General features: G+C 54.1%; 3 protein-coding genes across 14 annotated transcripts in view; 1 reads left to right on the top strand and 2 right to left on the bottom strand.

Moving 5' to 3' along the window:
• The window catches only part of MAP3K3 (mitogen-activated protein kinase kinase kinase 3), a 60,426-nt gene extending 52,392 nt beyond the window's left edge, over window positions 1-8,034 (top strand). For all 6 annotated transcript variants that reach the window (XM_045525959.1, XM_045525961.1, XM_045525962.1 and 3 more), the window contains 8 exons: window positions 19-86; window positions 277-369; window positions 1,028-1,219; window positions 1,755-1,903; window positions 2,583-2,714; window positions 3,169-3,298; window positions 3,662-3,839; window positions 5,336-8,034. In XM_045525959.1, coding sequence (XP_045381915.1) covers window positions 19-86; window positions 277-369; window positions 1,028-1,219; window positions 1,755-1,903; window positions 2,583-2,714; window positions 3,169-3,298; window positions 3,662-3,839; window positions 5,336-5,564 — 1,171 coding nt within the window. In that variant the 3' untranslated portion in view covers window positions 5,565-8,034. The remainder of the gene's footprint in view (window positions 1-18; window positions 87-276; window positions 370-1,027; window positions 1,220-1,754; window positions 1,904-2,582; window positions 2,715-3,168; window positions 3,299-3,661; window positions 3,840-5,335) is intronic.
• Window positions 8,035-9,348: 1,314 nt separating this feature from the next.
• LIMD2 (LIM domain containing 2) lies at window positions 9,349-11,649 on the bottom strand. The gene is made up of 5 exons (XM_045525974.1): window positions 11,518-11,649; window positions 10,676-10,768; window positions 10,459-10,503; window positions 10,246-10,385; window positions 9,349-10,140 (listed from the first exon to the last, which is right to left on the bottom strand). Exons 2-5 carry the CDS (start codon window positions 10,715-10,717, stop codon window positions 9,981-9,983), a joined length of 387 nt encoding a protein of 128 aa, XP_045381930.1. The 5' UTR covers window positions 10,718-10,768; window positions 11,518-11,649; the 3' UTR covers window positions 9,349-9,980.
• Window positions 11,650-14,261: 2,612 nt separating this feature from the next.
• The window catches only part of STRADA (STE20 related adaptor alpha), a 28,873-nt gene continuing 18,490 nt past the window's right edge, over window positions 14,262-24,644 (bottom strand). For 5 of the 7 annotated variants that reach the window (XM_045525968.1, XM_045525969.1, XM_045525966.1 and 2 more), the window contains 9 exons: window positions 22,686-22,788; window positions 22,138-22,259; window positions 20,512-20,620; window positions 20,271-20,394; window positions 18,385-18,556; window positions 17,778-17,882; window positions 15,791-16,032; window positions 15,440-15,482; window positions 14,262-14,830 (listed from right to left, as the gene is read on the bottom strand). In XM_045525968.1, coding sequence (XP_045381924.1) covers window positions 14,447-14,830; window positions 15,440-15,482; window positions 15,791-16,032; window positions 17,778-17,882; window positions 18,385-18,556; window positions 20,271-20,394; window positions 20,512-20,620; window positions 22,138-22,259; window positions 22,686-22,788 — 1,404 coding nt within the window. In that variant the 3' untranslated portion in view covers window positions 14,262-14,446. Of the gene's footprint in view, window positions 15,171-15,439; window positions 15,483-15,790; window positions 16,033-17,777; window positions 17,883-18,384; window positions 18,557-20,270; window positions 20,395-20,511; window positions 20,621-22,137; window positions 22,260-22,685; window positions 22,789-24,644 lie in introns of all 7 variants that reach the window. The other 2 variants (XM_045525973.1, XM_045525972.1) reach the window with 1 other exon arrangement.

Raw genomic sequence — 24,644 nt, forward strand, 5'->3', positions numbered from 1 at the left:
TCTTTTTGTTTTCTCTAGCCCTTCCTTCCGGAAATCACGAATGTCCCGAGCCCAGAGCTTCCCTGACAACAGACAGGAGTACTCGGGTGAGTTCCACAGAGCCTGGGTGGGTGCTGCAGGGTGTCTGGGTGGGGCCACAGACACTTGTGGTGTGACCACTCTGAGTTGGTAACTTTCCTTGGGCTTGCTGCTCTGAGGCCTCAGGTGACCTGGGGGCTTAAATGATTCTCCCACTTTGACCTACCCAGAAGCCAGTGATTCCCTTGTCTTACTCAGATCGGGAAACTCAGCTATATGACAAAGGGGTCAAAGGTGGAACTTACCCCCGGCGCTACCATGTGTCTATGCACCACAAGGACTACAATGATGGTGAGTGCACCTACACCCTGCCCTCTGCTGGCTGCCTCAAGAAAGGAGTGCTTAGAGCTCCACCGTGGAAAAGTCGCCACAGAAAAGCCATCATGAGGGGCCTGGGCCCAGGCACTCCAAACCCTGTGTTTTCCTTTATTCCTGAGGAATTGTGGCCCAAGACTTAAGGCACAGGAGACAGAAAAAACAAAAAAGCCAGATAGGGAGAGCGATATTTGTAGATCAAGATGTTGCCACTGGGAACTCTGACCTTTGTCTATGGCGTGCTCCAGGAGCACCACCTCTCCGAAGCCCTCTTCTTCCCTGCAGCAGCAGACAGACTGGGGCCATGCAGAGGGGTGAGGAGCAAGATTCGAGCAAAACAGAGCCTTTACCTGTGGCTTGGCCTTGTGAGCAACTGGGGGCCTATAGGCCAGCCCTGTGCCTTTCCTTTGGCCAGGACTCCCTGAATCAGACAGGCTTCTTCCTAATTTCTGTTTCTGTCCTGATTCTTGGGATGCCTGGGACAGCAGCCTTTGTGGCATGAGTCAGGCGGCAGGGCAGATAGGATGGACTGCAGCTGGTGGTATCTATTACTTATAGAAAGGACCTGGTTTGCACATTTGGCCTTGTGGCGAGGGGTCTGACTTGCTCTATTCTGGTCCCTGCACCCTTTCAGGCAGAAGAACATTTCCCCGAATACGGCGTCATCAAGGCAACCTGTTCACCCTGGTGCCGTCCAGCCGCTCCCTGAGCACAAATGGCGAGAACATGGGTCTGGCTGTGCAATACCTGGACCCCCGTGGGCGCCTGCGGAGTGCAGACAGCGAGAACGCCCTTTCTGTGCAGGAGAGGAATGTCCCAACCAAGTGTGAGGAGCTGTCCCTGGCTAGGGGGAGACAGCCCAGGCCATCTCCGACAAGCTGCTGAGCTGGGAGCATGGCCAGGCCACTGGGACCCTTAGGCTCAGCAGGCAGCAGCTCTAGCCTATCCTCACCACACTTGAAGAGCCTTGGAGTGGGCATCAGACCCCCAGGACCCAAGGCCTGATCCACTATTGTGTGACAAGCCACTTCTCCTTTCTGGACTTTAGTTTTTCCATGTTTAAACTGAAGAGCACACCCTTAATCCCTGCCATATTAAAATATTTAGGGGCTTTGGAAATAAAGATATTTGATCAATGCAGAAGAGCATTTAACATGACTTTAGCCAGCCCTCTGCTTCTCAGGACTCTGACCTTAAGGTCTGATTGACCAGGGCACTGGTGTGCTCCAGAGTGGGGTGGTGATGGTGCTGGGTAAGGGGGGACACTGAGCCAGAGGTCCTATTACAGAGCATCTAGAAAATGAGGTAGGATACCAATAAATGATGTACATGAAATAATGCTCTTTCCTTCTGTTCTGTAGCTCCTAGTGCCCCCATCAATTGGCGCCGGGGGAAGCTCCTGGGTCAGGGAGCCTTTGGCAGGGTCTATCTGTGCTATGATGTGGACACAGGACGAGAACTTGCTTCCAAGCAGGTCCAGTTTGACCCAGATAGTCCTGAGACAAGCAAGGTACTGCCTTCCCCATGGCCTTTCAGTCCCCCTTTTCAACAGAAAGGCCTGTCTCATTACACAGAATAGTTGCTTTCCCTGTCGTTCTTCCTCCCAGGCTGCCTTGCTGTCCACCCTGGCCCTGGCTGAGGGGTGAAGGGACTGTGGTCCACAGAGCACCAAGCACCCGGGGGAGGGATTGAGTATGAGGAACTGAGTCGATACCAAAGTTCCAAACAACCCAGACTGAGAGGCCATGACCAGTGCCACAAAGATGGCCTGTCCCCTCCACCAAACAGATACCTCTCTCCTTCCCTCAGCCCAGGAAGGAGCCTTGAGGTTCACCCGCTTAGTCCAGCTCTAAAGGAGGAATCTTATGACCCCTCTTTGGAGTTCAGCTTTGGATGTGGCCTACACTTCAAATTGAGTGGACAAATATAGCAATTACCTTAACTAAGCACCCACAACCCCTTCTCCCACCTGCCTGGCCGCCTTCTTCCAGGCATGGAAGTGCCACCATCCCAAAGGCTGCCCAGCACTGGGGCTAAGGGCCAGACAGTTGAAAGAGTCCCCCTTTTCTCCAGTGGAAGTCCCCAAGGCAGACCCCTGTAAGGCCATTGACTAGGGCAAGCTGAGCTGAGCCCAGGCGGGCAGAACTGAAGCCCTGAGGGCTGAGGGTGACTGCTCACTCTTCCCCTAGGAGGTGAGTGCTCTGGAATGTGAGATCCAGTTGCTGAAGAACTTGCAGCATGAGCGCATTGTGCAGTACTACGGCTGTCTGCGGGACCGTGCTGAGAAGACCCTGACCATCTTCATGGAGTACATGCCAGGGGTATGTGCCCCTTGAATGCACGTGGGGCCTGACCTGGGGACTGCGGGAGAAGGGTCACCTTTGACATCAGTCTGACCACCTGAGGCTCCAGAGGTGATAGCAGGACTTAGGGTCAGGAATGCCCTGCCTCAGGTTGCAGTGTAGTGTGAGATGAGAACTGCCCCAGGCCCAACCCTCACCAGAGGCTGGCAGGGCTGGCGCACCGTCCAATAAGTATAGCCTTCACCTGGAGCAGGGGCCTCTGTTCTGGATTTGGTTGTACGTTGCTTGAGGGAAAGATTGGTTCATACTCTTCTCCAAGCTGCCCAGCAGCTCCTGGCAAAGTGCCTAGAATGTCGCAAGTAGAAACTGGGTGAATCACACCTTTGCTGCAATGCTAAGGGCTGGAATAACCTTGCCCCCTTCCCATACCCCTCCCCTGAGGGGACTCCCTCTGACTCCTTGTGGCTGGTAGGGCTCGGTGAAGGACCAGCTGAAGGCCTACGGAGCCCTGACGGAGAGTGTGACCCGGAAGTATACCCGGCAGATCCTGGAGGGCATGTCCTACCTGCACAGCAACATGATTGTTCACCGGGACATCAAGGGTAAGCAGGGGTCAGGCTGCACAGAGGCCCCAACACCTGGGTTCAAGTCTACCATTTAATGACTTAACCATTCTGAACTTTCTGAAAAGTCGGACCCCAGTTGCTTCCTTGGGGGACTGGTGTGAAGATTGGGTGAGCAACTTAGGAAAATACCAAGTTCTTTGCACATGTTGGCTGTGGCAGGGGTCATGTTTTACAGCAGGTCTGAGGCTTCCCTTTGCTAGACTGCGTGCTGTGAGTAGTTACCACCGGCCGTGCGCAGTGGTAGGGCCACCAGCGGCTCTGACCTGGGAGGGAGGGAGGCAGGTTGGGAGAAAATGCAAGAGGGTCCAAGGTTACAGCTTCTGCCCTTTCATGCCTCAGGAGCCAACATCCTCCGAGACTCTGCTGGGAATGTGAAGCTGGGGGACTTTGGGGCCAGCAAACGCCTGCAGACCATCTGCATGTCGGGGACAGGCATGCGCTCAGTCACTGGCACACCCTACTGGATGAGCCCTGAGGTGATCAGTGGCGAGGGCTATGGAAGGAAGGCAGATGTGTGGTGAGTGCTGGACGTGCAGGACCCCATCTCCCTGCCTGGGCTGTAGTGCGCTAAATTAGAAACTCACCTTGGGGACTTTGAGGTGTGGTAGAAGGGGGTGCACTTAGGGCCCAGGCTACATGTGTGCAAGGGTGTTGGTGTGTGCAGTAGCACATATGACAGATTGGTTGTAGTTTTGTTTTGTTTGTTTGAGGCAGGGTCTCAAATGTTGCCCAGGCTGGAGTGCAGTGGTGCAATCAATCATAATTCACTATAACCTCGAATTCCTGGGCTCAGTGTGATCTTCCTGCCTTAGTCTCCCAAGTAGCTAGTACTACAGGCGTGTGCCACCACACCCAGCTAATTTTTTAATTTTTTAAATTTTTTTTTAGAGATGGGGTCTCACCGTGTTGCCCAGGCTGGTCTCAAACTCCTGGTGGCCTCAAGTAATCCTCCCATCTCAGCCTCCCAGACCACTTGGATTAAAGGCGTGAGCCATTGCCTGGCCTGGATGGCTTACATTTTAACCCCAAGTAGCAAACTGTTAGTGCCGGGAACTTAGGGCATGGAAAACATCCTACATGTTTGCAAAATCCATTAAAGATGTAGGATCCACTCTGAAGGTCTGAATCAGTGCCTAAATAAGAGCAACTTCTGCCTTCTCTCCTCATGCCCAGATGGCTTGCATTTGCTCTGCCTAACTTTATGTCCATCCTCAAGGGCCCAGAAATTGTGAGAGTTTCTCTCCTTGGAAAGTGATTATGGTGGGCTGAATTATGGTCCTCCAAAGACGTCCACGTCCTAATCACTGGAACCTGTAAATGTTATCTTATATGGCAGAAGTGCCTTTGCAGATGTAGAGTTAAGGATTTTGAGATGAAGAGATGATTCTGGATTATCCAGGTGGTCCCAGTATATTCACAAGGGTCCTTATAAAAGGAGGCAGGAGATTGGAGTGAGTAGCAGAAGGTGTGACAGGGGAAGCAGGAGGCTGGAGTGAGCCAAGGAATGCAGGTGGCCTCTAGAAGCTGGAAATAGCAAGGAAACGGATTCCTCCCTCAGAGCCTCCAAGAGGAACCATCCCTGCTAGCTAACACCTTGACTTTAGCCCAGTGAGACTAATTTTAGACTTCTGACTTCCAGGACTATAAGATAATAAATTTGTGTTGTTTTTATGTCACTAAGTTTGTGGTAATTTGTGACAACAGCAGTAGGAAACTAATACAGTTATCTTGCAGCTGTTCTGTCAATGCTAAGTTGTTCTCTTTTCCCCAAGCTCAAGAATGACCTAGGTAGGTGGTGGGGGGGGATGTGTAGGTTGATGAAGCCGTGTGGACAAGGGGCCGAGAGTGCTCTGAGCCTCCTCTGGCCTTGGGGATCTGAGAGATGCCAACCCTCAGCTTGGCCTCTCCTGTGCTTGGGTGTGTTCTGAGACAGGCCCTCCTTTCACAGTGGTGGGCAGGACAGCTGGGAGCCCCAGGCTGGCCAAGGGGTGACGTGGGCTTCTGTCTCTCCAGGAGCCTGGGCTGCACTGTGGTGGAGATGCTGACAGAGAAACCACCGTGGGCAGAGTATGAAGCTATGGCCGCCATTTTCAAGATCGCCACCCAGCCCACCAATCCTCAGCTGCCTTCCCACATCTCTGAACATGGCCGGGACTTCCTGAGGCGCATTTTTGTGGAGGCTCGCCAGAGACCTTCAGCTGAGGAGCTGCTCACACACCACTTTGCACAGCTCGTGTACTGAGCTCGCGAGTCCACGCTGTTGCTGGGCGCCCTTACCACACAAGCAAGGGGCTGCTGTGGGCTCAGCGACATTGCTGCTTCTCCAGGCAAGGCTGTGGACCATGGAGCTGAGCTACAGCCCAGCCAGTGTTTGTCTGTGCCCCTTCTGCCACTGGGGCTGAGAGCTAGGGTGGGGTGGCTGCAGCCTCAAAGACTGAGAGTCCCCAGCCTGCCAGACCCAAGAGCTCCCAGTGTCCTGAGAGGGCCGGGAACAGTATGCTAGGTGGCCGTTTGGGCCCCACCCTCGGGTTGTATCCTGACGCTGCAAAATCTGCACCAAAGCCCAGAGGGTCTAGGGGCATAGGACTGATGCCAGGGTATGAATAGTGTTATTTTCATTCAGAGTGTTATTTTGTTTCTCCTCCCAATGTCTGGAGACCACCAGGATGTCTTGGGGCTGGATGAGCCCACTCAAGCCTGAGGTAAAGCCCAGCATCCCCCAAGCAACGGCAGGCAGAGGCCCAGGCTGCCCTCCCTAGAGCCCCGGTCAGCTCTGCCAGCCCCATCCTTTACCAAAGATGAATGGAGCAAATGTCATGCTGCCTTATTCAGGGAAGGAGGATTCTGTCCCGCCTGTCCCTGTGACCCTGCTCCATAAGCAGGGGCCTGAGATGTGGAACTGCCCCCACGGAGGGGTGGAGACCTGATTTTGTCAATGCAATTGTCTCTGTTTTACAAGTTGGTGTCACTCTTATGCTGTATCCAGTTTCTAAACTGGAGACTGTGCCCTCTGGGCTCTGAGTACCCCTGCTGTGGGCTTGGGCCTGGGCTGGACTGGGAAGAGCTGAAGGTAATGGCCTCTGTGTTCCGGCCCGGCATCAGTTCCCCCACTGGAGTGGAAGGGAAGATGGACAGCACAGTGAGGGCATCTCGCCTGGCTGGTGCCTTGAGCCCAGAGGGCCTGGGGAGGTGTCTCAGGCTGCCTGAGTTGTGACCTGCCAGGCCAGAGCCCCCTCTGTCTGCTAGAAGGGAAAGCCCATGTGCTGCCACCAGCTTTGTTCTTCCTTAGCCAGCCTTGTCCACCCCTAGGAGGTCTCAGTCTCTTTCCTTTCTTGCTCCTCCCCTGGGGGAGGAATGGCAGCAGGGGTCTGGGAAACAGCATCTCCAAGCAGCTTAGAGTTGGCCATGTTTACCTCAGCCTGGGTGCTGGTCCTTTCTTCCGGCCCCTCCCCTCCAAAATGTGCCTATTGCTCGAGCTCCTCCCTCTCAACACCCAGTTTCCTTGGGAGTTGTCATTAAAGGAAAAAAAAAGCCAGTGCCCAGGGATGGGTGTCTCCAGGAGCTGGGGGTGAGTGGCAGGCAGCCCTGCCAGCGTGCCTGCATCCCCACGGGCACAGAACAAGCCAAAGCCTTCGTTGTATGTTGACGATGCACTTTTATGAATGTAGTTTCTATCGCTGTTTTTAGCCTTTTCACATCATGTAATGTGAGGCCTTGTACTTGTTAATTTATATCTCAGATCATATTTGATGGTTTTTATATATATCAATTCTAGACTGTTACAGGTGATAGACGCCTCAAGGGAGAGAAGAGAAAATGAAAGCAGCTGGTTTTGCAGAAATGTGTGCTGCATGGTGCCAGTTGGGCCTGGGCCCCTCTGTTTCCATCCGTTTCTCCCCAAGGCCCCTGTCAGGCCCCTCCACCCCACACTGCCCTCTGAAGACAGTGAGCACCTGCTCCTGCCTCCACCTCGGCCCTTGCCCAGGGTGGGGCGCGGCCCCTCATCTCGACCAAAGCTGCTGTGTGGCGGCTCGGCCTCTCCACGCCCCTCCTGCTGGCTGTACGCTCTTGGCCCGCACCCCCAGCCCCCAGCCCTGTTCCCCAAGAGGAAACAGAAGACGATGCCGGCTGACTCTGCAGCTGTGTGTGTCCCAGGTTTAGGCTGTCACAGAGCCCCACCCCCTGGGGTCTTACCTCACAGGCAATGTGTTTTAAAAATGAATTTGAAAACAAGCCAACAAACCCTGCACTCCAAGAAACCAAAAAAGACCGTGATTTTTTGTGCCAAAAACTGTGGACATGCTATCTCAGCATCCTCAGGATCAAGCTGTTGCTTAATTTTAATTTATTGTTTTTTATTAACTAATCCAGATGAAAAGTTGTGGGGCTCTAGGACAGCCTGGGCCCAGAGGTTCTGAAGGGCAGTTTCCTAGCAGCCCCAGGCCTGCTGTGGGAAGGGGCCATGCCGTCATTTTCTCATCATTCCATGGGGCGTGTGCCTTGGCCAGCCCTGCATGGAGAGGCCAGGGCTGGGGATGGTCCTCACTCTCCTGCCCTCCTGCCCACCCACCCAGCTCTGTGTCTGTGTCTGAATTGTGGATCATGCAGAAGAACCTGCAGCCATAGTTATTTGACTATATCTTGACCGAGGGCTTGCAGTGCAAAGCCAGGCCAGTGTCGTGCATTACTTACAATAAAAGGGATCATTTATACCAGTGGGGTCCTGTGGCAATGCTTTCAGTTGGGTGGGGCTCCTCAAGCATAAGAGAACTTCAGGTGACTCCACGCAGAGGGGTCCTGGCTTGACTTGGCTGGGCACCTCAGTTAGCCTAGAGGTGGCTCCCCCTTTCCTCCACTTGCCCCTCCAAGAGTTCCATTGGGAATGGTTCCATTGGGGCTGACTTACCAAGGTGGCACTGTGGCCCTCTTGATCCAAGTGTCACAAGTGGCTGGGTTCCTGGGACCTCCATGGCATCTAATAGGGTCTTCCTGTCCCTTCGGTAGCTCAGCTGGTACAGCGGAGGACTGTAGCTAATAGGGTCTTCCTGGCCCAGAAAAGGATTCCCTTTAGTCTCATCCTTGCAAGGCAGGGGTCAGGTGCCTCCAGGAGCCACCTCTCTGGTATCTCCCTCTGGTCCACCTGCTGCTATTGCTTAACTCTGAGCAGGGAGGGACTGTCCTTGTCCATATCTGAGACCTCGTGTGCAGGAAGTTGGGCCTGCCCTGAGAGGCTCTGAGCAGCTCTCCCCACACTCTCAGGACCCAGGCCTGGGGTGCCATCTCTGCTCCCTCCAGGAGCAGTGCCAACCTCAACATAGCACAGTGGCCCATCTGCCACCAGAGCTGGAGGCCCAGCCGCCTGCCCACTGGGCCATGGGTATGAAGTCACTTAGGAACTCAGGCAGTTGCATGGGGTGGTGGCAGCAAGTCCTCTGCTGCAAACTATCGTCCATCAGTGTGCCTGGGTTTTCAGAGGAGCAGATGAACTGAGCTTGAAAAGGCAAGGGGAAGATGCCAATGAAGGGAAAGGGCACAGGGACAAAGAGGGTAGTCACTGAAACCTTCAGCAGCACTTGCTGCGTCTGCTGGTTCCCACCGTTCCTGACAGATTTCCAGGGCAAAGGACTAGGACTAAGGGGAAGGGGGTTCTGACTTTGGCCCCTCACGTTCAAGTGCAGCAAGGCCAGGTGCCATCACCCACCGACAGCCAGCACTCCTGCTCCACAGGGCCAATGCTCGCTCTCCTGTTCACGTCGGGGTGCATGTGTGAGTCTGTGGGCCTGGGGTGTCTTAACCAACCCAAAGGTGAGGGGGCAAAGTGGGGTTTCAGGTATAAAACCACTCTAGGGTTGCCGGCCTGACACCCTGGCTGGGGAGAGGAGCAGCCCCTTTTCTCAAGCCGCCCCCTCCTCCCATCAAGGCCAGTGGTACTCCGGGTTGGCCCTGTCCCCACTTCCCATCCCCATGGAGAGTCTACATCCTTCCTGCCACAAAGCCCCCCAGCAGCGACACAATACAGAGTCAGCAACTGTTCAAACATGTTTAAAATGGGGTTGATCACAACAGACAGACGGGCAGAAACAGGAGGGGAGGGGGCCGCGGCCAGCCCCGCTGCCAGTCTCTGGGGTGCTCAGCTTGGTGGGTGCTTTACTTCTGCTTCTCCACGGACTCGGGTGGTGCGAGATGGTCCCAAGCCCCGCTGGGGCAGGCCCTGCCTTGCCTGGGCAGGGTGGCTCCACTTCCCCATCCCCTCCCCCAGGGGCCGCAGTGGCATTCATGAGGCCCAACAGGTGGCACCCTCCTTCCTCCCTGTCTCCATGGCTCAGGACCAGGCTAAGGGCAGAGGTAGATGGGGAGACTTGCGGGCTGGAGACGGCCCGGCCCGGGTGGCAGTGAGGGAGCTTAGGACCCTGAGGAGGGCATGCTGACTCCTTGCTGGAGAAAAGGCACCTAGATAGGGAAGCTGGGGTGGAAAGCAGCAGGAAGCAGGGTGGTGAGCAAACCCCAATCCTGGTTCCAAACCCCCACCCCTGGGGGAGAAGGAAGAAGTCCTGGAGCCGGGCCCTGCCCTGTGGCCCTCTGCCTGAGCAAGCCTCATCCCTCCCCACCCTGCCCCTGTCCAAGCCCTGACCCGGCCCCACCAGAGGAGTGCAAGGCCTCAAGCCGTCTTGGTGCCGGGGTCCACCTCCTTGTGGGCCCAGAGCTCCTTGTGCTGCTTGCGGCCGAACCCCTCATCGTAGTTGCCTTTGCTCTTAAACAGCTGCTGAAAGTGGGGTTTGCAGTAAAACTCCCCATGCAGTGCTGCGTAGCTGCCCAGGCTGCAGAAGCAGAACACCCAGGTCAGGGCCTGCAGGGCAGGGGCAGGGGCAGGGGCAGGGGCAGGGGCAGGGGCAGGGGCAGGGGCAAGCAGGGCAGGGGCACACCTGAGTTTGGTGCGACAGTGCTTGCAGCAGAAGCAGGTGTTGTGGAAGATAAGCTTGTCTGCCACCAGCCGCTCCATGGGGTACACAGTCTTCTGGCAGGCGGCGCAGGTCTCCTTCACCTGGGCCCGCAGGCTGAAGGACTGTGTGGGGACACTCAGCCAGGGGCCTGCCCTGCGCCCACCCCTCCTCCCGCGTCCACCCTCAGGGCCCTACCTTGGAGCGCTGCACAGTGCTGCTGCCACCGCCACCTTTGGCTTCCTGAGGGAGAGGGGCAATCAGACCATGCCCCACCATGGCTGCGGTCACAACCCCAGTTCCCAGTGGCACTCAAGAGGGGCAAAGGGTGGCAGGCAAACACGCTGCTCCTCCTCCCTTCACCCCCAGGCCAGGCACCTGCCCAGGGGCCCCTCCCACTCGGCCGGTCACCTACATGAGATGGGGTGGCCTGGGCGGTTCCTGCAGCCTGGAACATGGCTCGTTGGAGGTGGTGGAGCCCGAGTGGAGACGCAGCACCCGCTGGGTTCTGCAAGGGGAAGTCGGTCGGGAGGGCCCCACAGGCCCTTCCCCAGCCTGCAGGGGTGAGGGGTGTTTACAGCAGGGACCTGGGGGGCTGCGGTTGGGACTTTCCCTAAGTCATTTCCTGTTGCTCTAGGTCTTGCCACTTCCGCCCCTCACACCCCCCCCCCACGTCGCTCCCGCAAGGGGCAGGGGTCCTGAGTGGAACCGTGCGTGGGGGAGGAACAAAGCACAGGGCCGCGGGGCTGGAGGGGTGGGGGACTCCCAACAGCCGCCCTGTGCGCCCCGCGGGCGGGGACCCGTCTGGGGTGAGGGGAGGTCAGGAGAGGGCGGGGCCGGGCGGGGCCGCGATGAGAACCCGCTGCCCCGGCCTGACCCCGGCCCAGCTCTGCCCCGCGCGGAGGCCGCGGGCGCCCGGCTCGCTGCCCAGCCCCTGGACAGCGCCTGCCCGCCCGGCCGCCCCGCCCCGCCCGGCCGAGCCGCCGCCCGCGCGTCCTGCTCCTCTGTCCCCGGCCCCGCGCGGACCGGACCCCAGCCCCGGGACCCCGCGGGCCAACAGGCGGCACTGGGTTGCGCCCCCGCCGAGGCCGGCCCCGAAGGGCAGACTAGAGCCGCGGGACCCCGGGCGAGGGCTAAGCGCGGAGTCGCCGGGCATCGGTGCCCCGCGGGGGGCGGGGGAGACGGTCCTCGTCCCCCCAGCTCGGCGCCCTGATCGGGAGCTGGTACAGGACCCCCCGGCCCGCCCGCGGGTCTCACCGGGCCCCGGCCTGGGCCGCGGGGCGGGGGTCGGTCTCCGGGGGGGCGCCTCGGGTGCGAGGAGGGCGCGGGCGGAGGCTGACGCCGCTGCCAGTGGTCCCCAAGCGGCCGCCGCCGCCGCCGCCGCCGCCTTATCGCGACGCCGCCCCCGCCGGCCCCCGCCCCGCGCCCGCCCATTGGCTCCCCGGCGCCCGGAGCCGCCTCCGGGGCCCCGCTGCCGCCGCCGACCCCCCTCTGCGCTTTGTCTTTCCCTCACTCGCCGTCCCCGCCTTTGTCTGCCCCCCGCCCCGACCCCGCGCTCCGGGCTCCGCACCGCCCCCCGCACCGCCCCCGGGCTCCGAGCTCGCAGGCCTCGGGGAATCGGCCGCCCGTCTGCCCGCTCCCGACGGCGCCGGGGCCCCGAGCGGCCGCGCGTGCGGAAGCGACAGTGTTGGGACGGGAGCCCGAGGGCTCCACACCGCACCCCTCGGGGCGGGGACAAGTTCAGGTTGAGGCGGCTGTAGTCGCGGGACACAGGGCACTCCCGCGCGGCCCCTGGGGAGCGGAAGAGGATAACCGGGCTGTGCCTGGGCCTTTTGCTGCCTCAGTTTCCCCCGATTGGCCCTCGTGCGCAGGTCCGGGGGTCTCGGTCCCCGCCCCGCGCTGTGTGGGCCCTGCAGCCTCGGACAGCCCGCTGGGGCGACCCCGAGACAGGCCGGGGGCCCCCGGGTCTGGCTCCCGTGTCCCGCGAGCCGCGGAGTCCTCCCGCCGCCAGGGGCCGCCCCCGCGCGCCCGCACGGCCCACGGAGGAAGATGGCAGCGGCGGCCGGGCACGCGGTCCCGCCAAGCCGGGCCGCGAGGCTGCGATGGAGGGGACTGGGGTACCCGCGTTCGTTTCCCCTCCACCGCCCGCTGGCCAAGGAGCTGTCCAGCAACCGGGCCCCGGTGGGACCGCCGCCCTCAGCGCCTTCTGCCACCCTGTAGACAAGGGGGTCGCGGAAGCTGCTGCCCCTTCCCACAGCCCCCACCCTCCCAGCGTTTCTGTGGCCGAGTTTTGTGGGATCAGTAATCCCCCGACTCCTGGGGGCCCTAAGAAGCCGAGGGCACGCCCTCACGGAAGCGATTTTAGCACAAGGGAGCCCAGGCCTGGAGATTTGAAGTGACTTGTTGCAAGTACCAAAGCTCCTGCAGCAGAGCTACTCCCTGCGCCTTTGTGCAGCCCACTGCAAGACGGGTCTGAGGCACACGGGAGGAAGCAGGTGACAGTCACTCACTCGCGACCTCTGCTGGGAGGCCCGGCCTTCCTGGGCATCAGGTACTGCTTGGCTCTGCCTGAAATCAGGCTGGAAGCTGTTTCCGAAAGCACAGCCCTAAACACAGCATGTTCCCACACTGTGGCAGGAATAGAACTGGTGGCTCCAGAGCGCAGCCCACACACTTGTCAGGGAACAGAACAGCTCCCGCCTGCCGGCTGGCAGGGAACAGCAAGACAGCTCCCCAGCCCCCAGCGGTTTCCACCTAGGCTCCCCGCGCCCACGGGCCACCTTCGCTTTTCTCCTCCAGCCTCCTGTGCTTGAGGAAGACGTGTTTTGCCTGCACTGTGGGCCTGAGACTCCCTGGTGGGGTGTGTGTCCGAACCCTCAAAAACTGGAGGAGTATCTTGTTGGGGAAAGTTTCCATCCCTGTGAACAGATTCTCGAAGGGGGCTGTTTGATCCAAGAAAGGAGAAGCCCTCGGGGGCACCGGGAGCAGGGTGGCCCCCAGGCACGGGCTGGCTGGGCAGGCCCGGGAGGCCCTGTCGCCCTGCCCAGGATGGACCTGTGGGCCCAGCTGCAGGCGGCCTGCCGAATCAGCACTTCCGGGCATGGAGAATGAGCTGACAGCAGGTGGAGAAGGTAGTCAGGAAGGAAAGAAACCTGACAGTGAGCCAGCGTTAAGAAAAGGAAACGTGAGGGGAAAAAAAAAAAAAAAAACTGAGCTGAGGAGGGGGCTGGAAATAAGTGTGACCTGGCCTTGTCACTCATTTCAGCCCCCCCCCCCCATGGTTAGTGTCATTCCTTCACTTCAGCCCCTACCATTGCCCAAAGGAAGAAGGGTTTTTTTTTTTTTATTCTTTTTTAACTCGAGTTAAAATTTCTGAGGAAAAGGAAAGTGAGGGTATTTGATGGTTCAGAGTAGCTTCAGGAGAGGAGGCCACTTGTGTGCCTGATGGTGCCTGAGCTAGAGGAGGGCCCCTCCCGGTGGGGGACTGGCAAGGGGGGAAGTGCCCAGGCACGCTGCACGACCCAGGTTGGAATCCCACCCCCTGCTCACACGCGCTGGCCTGCAGCCCACCAGCTCTCAGGTTACTTGCTGGGTATTGGCACCGACGGTAAGGAGACACCCCCAGTTAGGTTACAAGACAAACCCTTCCACCGCCTTTCCTGCCAGAAGGGAGCATCTTCCGCCTCTATCCCTAGTGGCTGGCTGGTCTCTAGCACCTGGACCTTTCCAGCCCCAAACTGGTTTGATGGCCACAAGCTAATATTAAGTCTGGAAATTTTAGAGCATTAAGAGACAAATCTATTACGGGTTTTAAGAGAAACTGGTCTATGTAGTGAAAGAGGCCACTGCTGCGTTTCCATGAGCACTCATGGGCCTGCTCTCGGACGGCAGAATGCCTCTCGCCTGAGCCCACGGCCATCCTCGTCAGCACAAACACTAGGAAGCAGGGCTTGCAGTTCCTGCACCGATGCAAACATATAACCATGCCATTCTCCAACAGCTTCTCTAAAAATTTTAATTTGTTCTGACAATGAAACTAACACAGCACGAGGACTTAAGCCCTCGGGCTAGACAAAACATTATGGCCCTAGGGAAAGTGCCCAGGCCGCTGGCTGGAGGCATTAAGATGGATTCTTGGTGGGAAAGGAATGAGCTACACAGATGAACCATGGGAAGGCTTCAGATGTCAGGGCCCAAGTGAGAAGCGGGGTAAAGGTGGACTTACCCCTCTTAAAAGGACAGAAATAATCTTCCCTTCAATTACTAGGAAAGGGGTTAAGGGGAAGGGAGGAAGGTTGACTATTACTGGCCCCTTCGTGGACCTGTAGGATCTGGGAGCATAGGAAGAGAATGGCATTAGGCTGGAAGGAGAGCAAGCGCTGGGAAGAGGAGAAGACGGTTCTCTGAGTTGATGAGTCAAACCCTGGGCTTGGACTTCAGCCCCCAGGGCCAGAGCAGCACCTCTTCCTTCTGAGGAGCTCGCCTGAGCTCGAGCTTGCAGGACTGGGCATGCCAGCTTTTGGATTCTTCCTGATCCCTGGTTGTTAGGATTCCCTTGGGCCTCAAAAGCCTAGGAGCAGTGAAGAAAAGTCTCTCTAGGAATTTCTTTCCCAATCAGTCAGCAGCCAACTTTCCTGGCAGACTGTCCTTTCTACCCAATCTGCACCCAGGACGATGGGAACGTGGCCCGCCCTCAGGAAGGGCCTCCTGTAGGCCCCCATGTCCCAGGCTGGAGAATGTGCACAGTCCGAGGAGGCTCAGAAGTCCCAGTCGTCCATCTCCAGCTCTTCCAGGTTTGAAACCAGCCCAAAGATTCCACTGTGATCCTGAGACTGGCTGCCCTCAAAATTGGTGATGGGGGTGACGGGATGAAGTAATTCAGGCAAAGCCTCTGAGGCACGTCGCTTGATCTGGGGAAGGAGTTTGGTAATGGATCCTGTTGCTCTGGGTCCCAGGACACCATGGGGCAAGGAACCATGGCCCAGTGACAGATGGGCTGTCAGAGCCAACAGACTCCAGGAGCTCCTTCCTCTCGTTGAGGGGCTTCAGAAACATGGTGATTTCTCTAACTCAAAGGGAGGAGGAGAGAATACCTAAAGACCCCAAAGCTAAGGGGATGGTGGGTATTTAGAACCAAAGGCAAGAAAAAGCAGAGAGCCGAGAGCAAGTGCTACTGTACCTGCTTGAAGAAAGAGTGGTTCAGGAGGGTGCTGGCACTTGGCCTGGAGAGAAAGGGGGGAGAGACCAGCATCAGCGCTGTGCCCCTGCATTCCCAAGTCTTGCCTGCTTACACCTTCTCCTCAAGGGCCCGCTGTCTCTCCCCTCAGCTCGCCACAGAACCATGGCCAGAGCACCCAGGCTGGCTTCTTAGCAAACCCAGGTGCTGATCTCGCTTGCTGTCGGGCTCTAGATCTTTCTGGGAACCCAGACCCTTACAGAACCTTCGAGAGGTGCAACCTTTCCAACCTTGGCCCTACCTCCAGCGCCCCCCCGCCCTCCCCGAAGCCCAGCCCCAGGCCAGCAGCGATACCTTGTGTCTGGGTTGCGCTGAAGGCACTGCTCCACAAAGTGGTGGAAGTGGGGCGAGAAGGTCCGGTGGTAGGGGTGGGAAGGTGAGTCGCCGTTGGAGGGCCGGGGGTTGCCTATGGTCAGGTTCTCACTCAGGCCAGGGTTGGCCACGGAGCGCGAGCGGCTCATGGTCAGCTCCTCAGTGGGGATGGTGCTGGTATCCAGCAGGCAGGGCACTGTGCCGTTCAGCTTCTCCAGCAGCATCTGGGGAGGGCAGAGCCGGGCCTGGGCTGGAAAGGGGCCCCCAGAAGGCCTAGAGAGTCTCATCACAAACATACTTTCCCCAGTATACAAATGTGACCTTTTGGGAGTGGAGGAAAGACAGAAGTGGAGTAAGTCTAACTTTCCCAAAGGAATGCTGTCACTGGGGTGGCAGCTACACTCTAGCTCGGCCACCGGGAGAAGGAGGAAGAGATTGCACAGAAGACCCCCTTTCACGTGGCTGGAAGGAAGGGCTCGCGGTTTCCTCTCCCCTCTTATAAGGCATCAAATTCCTTTCACTGTCCAGCCCTGGCCCTGGCACTCCAGCCTGGGCACCAGAGACTCTATCTCTAAAAAAAATAACATAAAGCAAAAAATAAAAATTCAGTCCCTCAGTTTCACTGGCCACATTTTAAATGCTCAATAGCCACAGGTGGCTAGTGGCTGCCTGCTGGACAGCACAGATACAGAACAGTTCCATGATGAGGAAAGTTCTACTGGACAGCGCTGCTTCTAGATCTGAACCTCCTATTTACTCTAAAGAGCCTTTTAACTCTTTCCTGAGTATCTTTCTGTTACTAAATTGTCTTACTTAGATTTCCTAGACGCCTTACCTAGATTTCTATACTCTCCTAACTGGTCCACCAGATCTAATCCATCTGCTACAGTAATTTTTCTAAAACATGTATCTGATGCCAGCACTCCTGTGCTTGAAATTTTTCAGTAACTCCCCACATGCTTTGGGGCAGGAACCCCGTGCCTGGGGCACATACGAAGCCCTTCCTGACGCGCCCTTGCTTCCTTCTGCAGCCTCGTGACCTGGCCACCCCCTACCCCAAAACACCTGCACTCCAGCCATTTATACCCACTTGCTGCTCCCCAGGTCCTGTTCGTCCTTGATTCTGGGTCTTTGCACATGCTGTTCCCTCTGCCTAAGTCTCCCTCTAGTTCCCACTCTTCACACAGTTAATTGCTATTTAAGACTCAAGTGTTACCTCCTCCCAGGAGCCTTCCTGGGCCCTCTGCCTAGAGGCTCCACTCCTGCCATCCTCTAGCCGCCCTCTCCCCAAGGGCAAGCAGCCGGGGCTTCCAGGGGAGGCTCACTCAAGAGACTGCACGCTACCCATGCTCCAGGTGCCTGGGACTCCGGCAGTCCTTGCCCAAACGACCTTAAGTCCACTTCTTGGATTTAATGAGGCTTGGCTAAGCCTTTCCCTGGGTCAATCCTCCCAGTGGTAGGCTGTGCCACTGGCTGTGTACCCCTAGGTCCTGGGGGTGGCCAAAGAACAGGCATCTGTAGGGGCATGGACAGGACTTGAACTTACAGAATGGAGGTTCTAAGGTGTTGGCCAGAATGCGGTGGCATGGAACTCTGAGAAGCGGGGGAATTCTAAATTAGAAACTGACCCTCCAGGTATATTTATCAAGGTAGGAGGATAGAACATATTTTATAAATTTATAAAAACTGGTTAGCTTGATTTATAGCATTTCAAATAGGCATGGCGTGTCGGCCTGCATTTGCTCTCCTACCCAGGCTGAGCGCCATCACCACAGTGTTTGTCACGGGGAGAGGAAACAAAGAGTTCCACAACTACCCATCACTCCTCAACCCCTGTGGGACTTCCTGAAAAAAGGACTGTGTCTTTCATCTTAGCATCCCTGGTCAGCGTCCTGAGTGTGGCAGGTGCTCAGCAAACATCTGTGGAAGGCAGACGGGCAAGAAGGAAACCACTGGGCTGCAGGCTTACCTGGGTAGCAGGCATATCCTTAAAGGGGACATGGCCATTGGCCAGTTCACATGCGGTGATTCCCACACTGTAGATGTCAGACTTGGCATCATAACCCTGAAGATTCTAAGTCAGGAAAAAAAAGCCACAGATGACTCCTTTTGTAGCCTTGGTCTTGATTCTTAGGAAAAGAAAGGTAGAGCTGAGGAGAGGAAAAGAATGCCTATTCCCAAATCAGGACAGCTGCGACACCTCTCCTTGCCTCCACCACTGGGGATTAACTGCTATTTTATGAGGAGCAAATGTTTGGTGCCACTCCCACTTACCATAGGGATCCAGAGAGCACCAAGGATTTCCAGAATGCTCACTCTTCCCACAGTGGGGTAAGAATCCCCAAAGGGAGCAGAAACAGCACCAGGTCCCGTTTAGGACTCCACGGAGGGGGAGGCACACCCGTGTTATGAGTGGGTTAGGGTTAGGGTACACCACGCCAGCACGGCTCCCTCCAGGAACCCCTCACTCCGCTCACAAGTAGACAGCACCCCCCATCCCAGGAAATTTCTCAAGGCTTCCTTGGGAAACCACGAGTTGATGGGAGCTGGAGTTTCTCAGGACCCAGTGCACAAACCTGCTGGAGGACTTCCGGGCTGAGCCAAGGCAGAACCTTGATACTGTACTTAGGAAAATCGTGGACCACACGCTGCCGCTGCCCGTGGCTGATCATGCTGAGGTTGCTGCGTAGACCAGACAGGTAGACCTTCCCATCCCCGGAGATCAGAATGTGGCTGGCTTTGACACTTCTGCGGGGGACGAGGGGAAGCTGTCACGGGCAGCAGGGGCCCCTCACACTACAAACGTTTGGTCTAAACACATTAGACCCAGTCAGCACACACAGACTCTCCCCTGTGTGTGCATTTTATATGTACATAAACACATCTTACGAAAAATTTCAAACCTACTTTAAAAAAAAGAAAATAGCATGACCCCATTTATATATCACCAGATTTAAAAACTTATTTTTTATATCCTGTTAACTTCTCTTTTATGCTCATGGACAACCTATTCCCCACCTCCTACTGGTGCTTTTAATCTGTCCTTTTCTTTAGAGGCATTCTTGTAAAGTATACCACTGTTTTGTATGCATATATTTTCAATTTGCCTAATGGTTCTGTGGTATGCCTCTCGCTGCTTCCTTTTTCACTCAGAGCTACGGGTTCAAGATCCATCCACGCTGCTCTCTGTGTACATCTAATCTTTGCTTCCAGTTGCCACGGACTCTGGGATGAGATCTAATGCTTCCACTTCTCCATTCTTCCAGGGAGGGCCTCTCGCACTACCTCTAACCAGCACAAATATGAACAGTGACATCCGCACACATGCCCTCTGACGGGCCTGCACGGGGGTGTCTTTGGGGAGTACACCCAGAGGCAGCATTGAAGGTTCTGTGACCCTGACTGGCCGCATCAGGCTATCTGCCACTCTCTGGACAGGAGGCTCCCACGTCCTTAACACACTGGGCCTCGCCCAGCCTCCTAACCCTGCCCGTCTGGTGTATAAAGTGATACCTTGTTTTCATTTGCTTTTCTCTGATGGTTAGGTTTGACTGTCTGTTCTCATGACTGCTAGTCTTTGGGGTTCCTCTTTTGTAACCTTTGTATCTTTTGCCCATTTTTCTATGGCTTTGCTGTCCTTTCCTTGTTGATTTGCATGATTTCCTTGTTACTATTCTCCTCTGTGTTTTAGACAAAGCTAACATCTTCCACTTTGTCTCCTGTTTCTTAACTTTGTTCATGGTGTACTTTATTGGGTAAAAATCTTTAATCTTGATATAATCAAATTCATCAATTTTTTGCCTTATGTTTTGTGCTTCTAAAATGTTGAGATGTTCTATGCCTCAGATCACAAAAGTATCGCCTCACACTTCCTTTTACTTAAGTCTGCAGTTTTACATTTTACATTTAGGCCTTTGATCCACCTGGAGTCCTCCTTGCATGTGGAGCTAGGTAGTGGTCCAATCTTATTATCTTGCCTACTAGGCCCCTGTTTTCCTGACACCACCTATGAAACAATCTGCCTTTGCCCTGGCCTCTCAGCATAGGACCAACTGTGGGGCACAGAAGGATGGAGGCAGGGGGTGGGGGACAGAAGTCCACACCAGATGTTCCTCTCGCACAATAGTCAGGACCAAACTGCTCAGCAAAGAGAAAGTCAATGGCTTAAGTACTAGCAGGCTAAGTGACTGCTTCCCCAAGTCAGTGACAAGGTCAGAATCCAGATCCTTGATTTTATTTAAAAAAAATTTTTTAATAGATATATTTTTTCCAGGCTGGAGTGCAGTGTGGTGCAAACTTAGCTCACTGCAACCTCAAATTCTTGAGCTCACTCGAGGATCCTTGATTTTAAACTCTGGCATAAAGCCAGAGTTTAATTTTAGTCAAACTTCAACTGTTTACCTGAGGGCTCACAGACACAGATATCTACTCTAGTCTAGGGTGAGGCTGCTTAAGAATGTACCTGTGTACATATCCCATGTGGTGGATGTAGTCGAGGGCCTTCAACACCCCCTGCAGGATGTAAGCAATCGCCAGTTCGTTCATGCCATCCATGAAGTGCGTACAGATGAGATCCTTTGCAGACCCTGAAGAAGAGAGTTGTAGGGAAGTAGCAAACGGTAACAGAGGAGGAAAACAGCACATAGGCAACCTGACAACAAAGTCCTTAGAACCCCTCTCTGCCAGGAACCCTTTCTACTTACCATATGCCATGAATGATGTGACAACCCACAGCTCATTGTCTGCAATAAAGGTGGCTCGATATGGCACGATATTGGGATGGTTGAAGAGTTTAGAGACATGAAGCTCCCCCTGAAAGCAATGGTAAAGCTAAGTCAGAACCAGGGGGCACTGAAGAATGACACCCACCATTCTTCAGCGGCAGCATGAAGAACGTGGGACCTAGTACTTTCTGGATACTCTTCTCAGAGTTCTGGGAGCAGCCTGAGCAGGTGCCCTCAGATACTGCTTTGCAGCTTCTGCCTTTGGCGGCTTCTGCCTTTGGTGGCTTCTGCCTTTGGTGGCTTCTGCCTTTAGTGGCTGCCCCGCCAGCCAATCCTAACACACCTCAAGAAACAATCCCCCACCAAACAGGGAAACTGCTGACAACACAGTAGAGGGTCCCAGTTCACCCACTCAGAGATGCTGAATCAAACTGTTGACTGAAGACTTCTGAAGCTATGAGCTTAGCTCAACTTCAAGGGCAAGGTACAGAACTCCTTTTTAAGATAAGAAAACAAAAAATATTTTTCTATTATAAAAGAAAATGTTGTAGCTGATGGAAACCAGGAAATAAAGTATTAAAGGACAAATGACAACTAGTAAACATTTTAGAAGATATTTTTACAGCACCCTCAAATTGAGAGCTCTCTTCTCCAGGAGCAGCTATAAGAAGTATGAAAAAAAAAAATCTGGACCAAAAAAACTACAGAACTCCAGGGTCCTGGCCTTTGCGACATGAGCTAAAGTCAAACAGCCTGGACATTCTGCCTGTCCACTGCTTTAGAGAACATAAACCAAAAGAATCATAAAGTCCAGTATGCTCTACAGCAAACTCAGACATGTTTTTTTTCAAATAACTAAGTTGAGACTGGACTTCTGCTCCATCCTCAGACCCACTAAACTACTCTGTACAGATGAATTGGTATTAGAGCACTGTGAGGTTCATGAAGAAACCCAAGATTACTAATAAAGAAAAAAAGAGCACTGTCAGGTGAACATTCAGAAAGACATTGTAAATGCAGGAGGAGGAGGAGGGGCTGCAACTGACTGTACTGAACACGCATTCACCCAGGCCCTAGATCAAAGCTGGCATCAGCAAAGGGTAGTCTAGTCCCCAGACAGTTACTAGACCCCCTCATCTCCCTCAGTTTAACAAGAGGGCAGGTCCTTGCTTCTTGAATAGAAAGGAATCTTAGGCAAACAGGATGCTAAGAGCCGGAAGATGGCCACAGGGGCAGCGCAGGCTGCTCTGCGTCTGGAACAAGGCTGCCTGGGTTTGAATCCTGCCTCTGCTGCTCACTAGTGTGTGTGTGGCCATGGGAGAGTTACTTGGCCTCTCTACATAATAAATAAATGAACAGATGAGCCAGAAAGGAATATCTGGAGAAGAAGAGGGAAATATAAATTGGGCTGAGCAGCATTTCAGCCCAATCCTTAGTGCCAAATGCCCAAGATTCTCCCTTGAAAGTGCCATATCTTCTGAACATTTGGTCTACCTTCGTTTCCTAACAGGTGCTTTCAGAGGACTGATGTGGGAGGTGCCTTACAATGACTGCAGGAGCCAAGAACCCATCTTCCTTCCAAGTGTCACACTCGTGTTTTATTACCTGCAAGAATGTCACCATCTCATTGGAACAAGCTTCTAGGTTAATCCTCCGTACTGTCACATACTCCCCTGTTGGTTTGTACCTTGCTAGATTCACTGTCATCAGGTCCTCAAATCCTTTGCCTAAAAGGAAAGAGGAATACCATAAACAGGGACAAGAGCAATAAAAGTTTGTATCTGCCTTAAAGAAAAAGGGACTTGATTTCAAAAGAAAATCCAAGTTAAAATTTTCACTACTGTTACTTTCATGGCTGACATTTCTTGATTTTTCTCCTATCAGTTCCTTCTCAGCCAACCATTCTGACTGAGTCTGACCCAGGACACCAGACGTGCACAGCTACAATGAAAAAATGGCCAAAGAGCTTCTCTCCTGGAAACTTGATCTCTTCCCATACTTGGCAGAAGAAAACCAAACAAGACCCACAAAAGCCAGTTTTGCCACCATGACTCCTCCTAACTAGCTGACAGCGTCTGGTGCACATGCATCTGGGGATGCTGACAAGGCTGCAGCAGTCCCCGGACAGAGCAATGACAGTCCATGGACATTACCTATAATGGTGAGTAGCTCATAACACCCTCCCTCTGGCAGAAAGCTACTCATGATCTCTTGTTTAGAGAAGGATGCTATCGACTCTGAGCTCGCCTCATTGGTCTAAAGAAAAGAAAAATGGGTTAATAGACAAAACTGGGGGTGGGATGGGAGCGGAGTGGAGGTGGTAATTCAGACCGATGAGGAGACTGGCATCCAAACACACATACAAATCCTGACTCTGTGGCAAAAAAACAGTGCCAGCACCATTCAAAGAGAAATAAAACATCACACATTCAATGTAGTAATCATCACTAATACCAAAGCAAGTAAGTGTTAGGACTATCTACAAATGGGGGACAAGGACCCATTCCAGTCAACTGTTAACCTGCTTGTCCTTTCCAACAAAGTGGTTCATGTACAGAAAACTATAAATTTATTACTTGGGGAAAAGATGTCTGGAGAAAGAAAGGCATGTTTAGAAAAGAGAAGGGAAAATTAACTGGGTGGTGGTGTGTGCCCATAGTCCCAGTTACTGGGGAGGCTTGAGCCCAGGAGCTTGAGGTAGCAGTGAGCTATGATGATGCCACTACATTGTAGCCTGGGTGACAAAGTGAGACTTTGTCTCAAAAAAAAAAAAAAAAAGAGAGAGAGAGAGAAGGAGATGGAGAGGTGGGGGTTCTCCTGAATTTCCTATTGTATTAGACTGCTATTTTTAAGGTCCTGACTGCAAGATCCCAAAAGGTCAAACACTATATCTTGCTCTAGGGAAAACACGGCCAGACGTAGACCCCCCCTTAGCAAACCAAGAGTCCAGGCCAGTCATTGCCTGGCATTTCCAAGTGAGAGAACAACTGATGTCCTGAGCTGAGAGCTAGGGGTCAATCAGGTAGCACGCATCATCCAGGCAGCAGCAGCCTGCTCCCTCATTCCTGCCCACGCATGCTGCACCTGAAGCTGGAGCACAGCCATTTAGGGTGTCACACTCCAGCCTTTGAGGTCCCGGAGGAAGATATCCAGCAATGTCTGAGTGGTGGCAGCAAAACACATGGCAGACCAATAGCTCTTCTTTCAGCTTAATGGCTTAGTTTCCTTATTCTAGACCTAAATTTATTTATATGATTTAGGGACTGTGAGTATTTTCTTTTTTTTTCAGATTTGCTTTCTTCAGATGTGTGTCTAACTGAAATAGAGAAGGCTTAGGCCAGCTCATATTTCACATTCTGCATTCATGAGCCTGACTTCTAGTCAGAAAAAGATCTTTGTGAACATATGAAGGCTCTTGGCTTAGCACTAGTCAGAAGAGCGAGCTGAGAATGTTCTGACAATGTGCTACTTGAGCAACTATCAGGGAAGTGGCTGTGCAGAGGAAACCATGAAGACGGTGTTTTCTGCCTGTTATTTGACCATAGTACACTTTCCAGAGCACGTCCACAGCTCAGTGGAGTAGATGGGGCAGATACCATCTCCACTTTTCGATAATAAAAATGAGGGCCAAGGAGATTAAGTAACATGCAAAAATCAAAACATGAACACATGGCACGGATGTCAGGACCCAGGCTCAAGCCATTGAAATTAACATACCACCCTGCTGGCTGATGTTTCAAGTGCATCTAGTTTCAAAATAGCTGACACTGTGGGTGGGGAAAGAAACCAAGGGGGGCACTGTCTCCCTCACTGCTTACAGTGACATTAAGAGGAAACTAGTCAAAGCAAAATCAAGCCCTGCTAACAATCAAATTCCATTTCCAATTTAATCAATTGTTATATTTCTGCGACTCAGCCATATTGTTCTACTTAGCTATAGTTCACCCGTTTCACTGTTGTATAATATACTCATCTCATGAGTGTACCTCAATTTATCCATCATCATTCCAATGTTAATGGGCCTTTGGGGTTAGTTTTCAGTTCTAGTATGAACTGTGCTACTATAAACACATTTGAATATCTCTCCTGACTAACACTTATACCTAGGAGTA

This window comes from Lemur catta, chromosome 15, assembly GCF_020740605.2.
Source record: "Lemur catta isolate mLemCat1 chromosome 15, mLemCat1.pri, whole genome shotgun sequence".
In the NCBI taxonomy this organism is placed as follows: Eukaryota; Metazoa; Chordata; class Mammalia; order Primates; family Lemuridae; genus Lemur; species Lemur catta.

Excerpts from the sequence above, each read along its gene's own strand:
- LIMD2 (XM_045525974.1), bottom strand. The coding sequence starts at position 10,717 with ATGTTCCAGGCTGCAGGAACCGCCCAGGCCACCCCATCTCAT. Across the intron at positions 10,504-10,675 it reads CCCAGGCCACCCCATCTCAT|GAAGCCAAAGGTGGCGGTGG; the intron begins GTAGGTGACCGG and ends CCTCTCCCTCAG. Across the intron at positions 10,386-10,458 it reads GCACTGTGCAGCGCTCCAAG|TCCTTCAGCCTGCGGGCCCA; the intron begins GTAGGGCCCTGA and ends GTCCCCACACAG.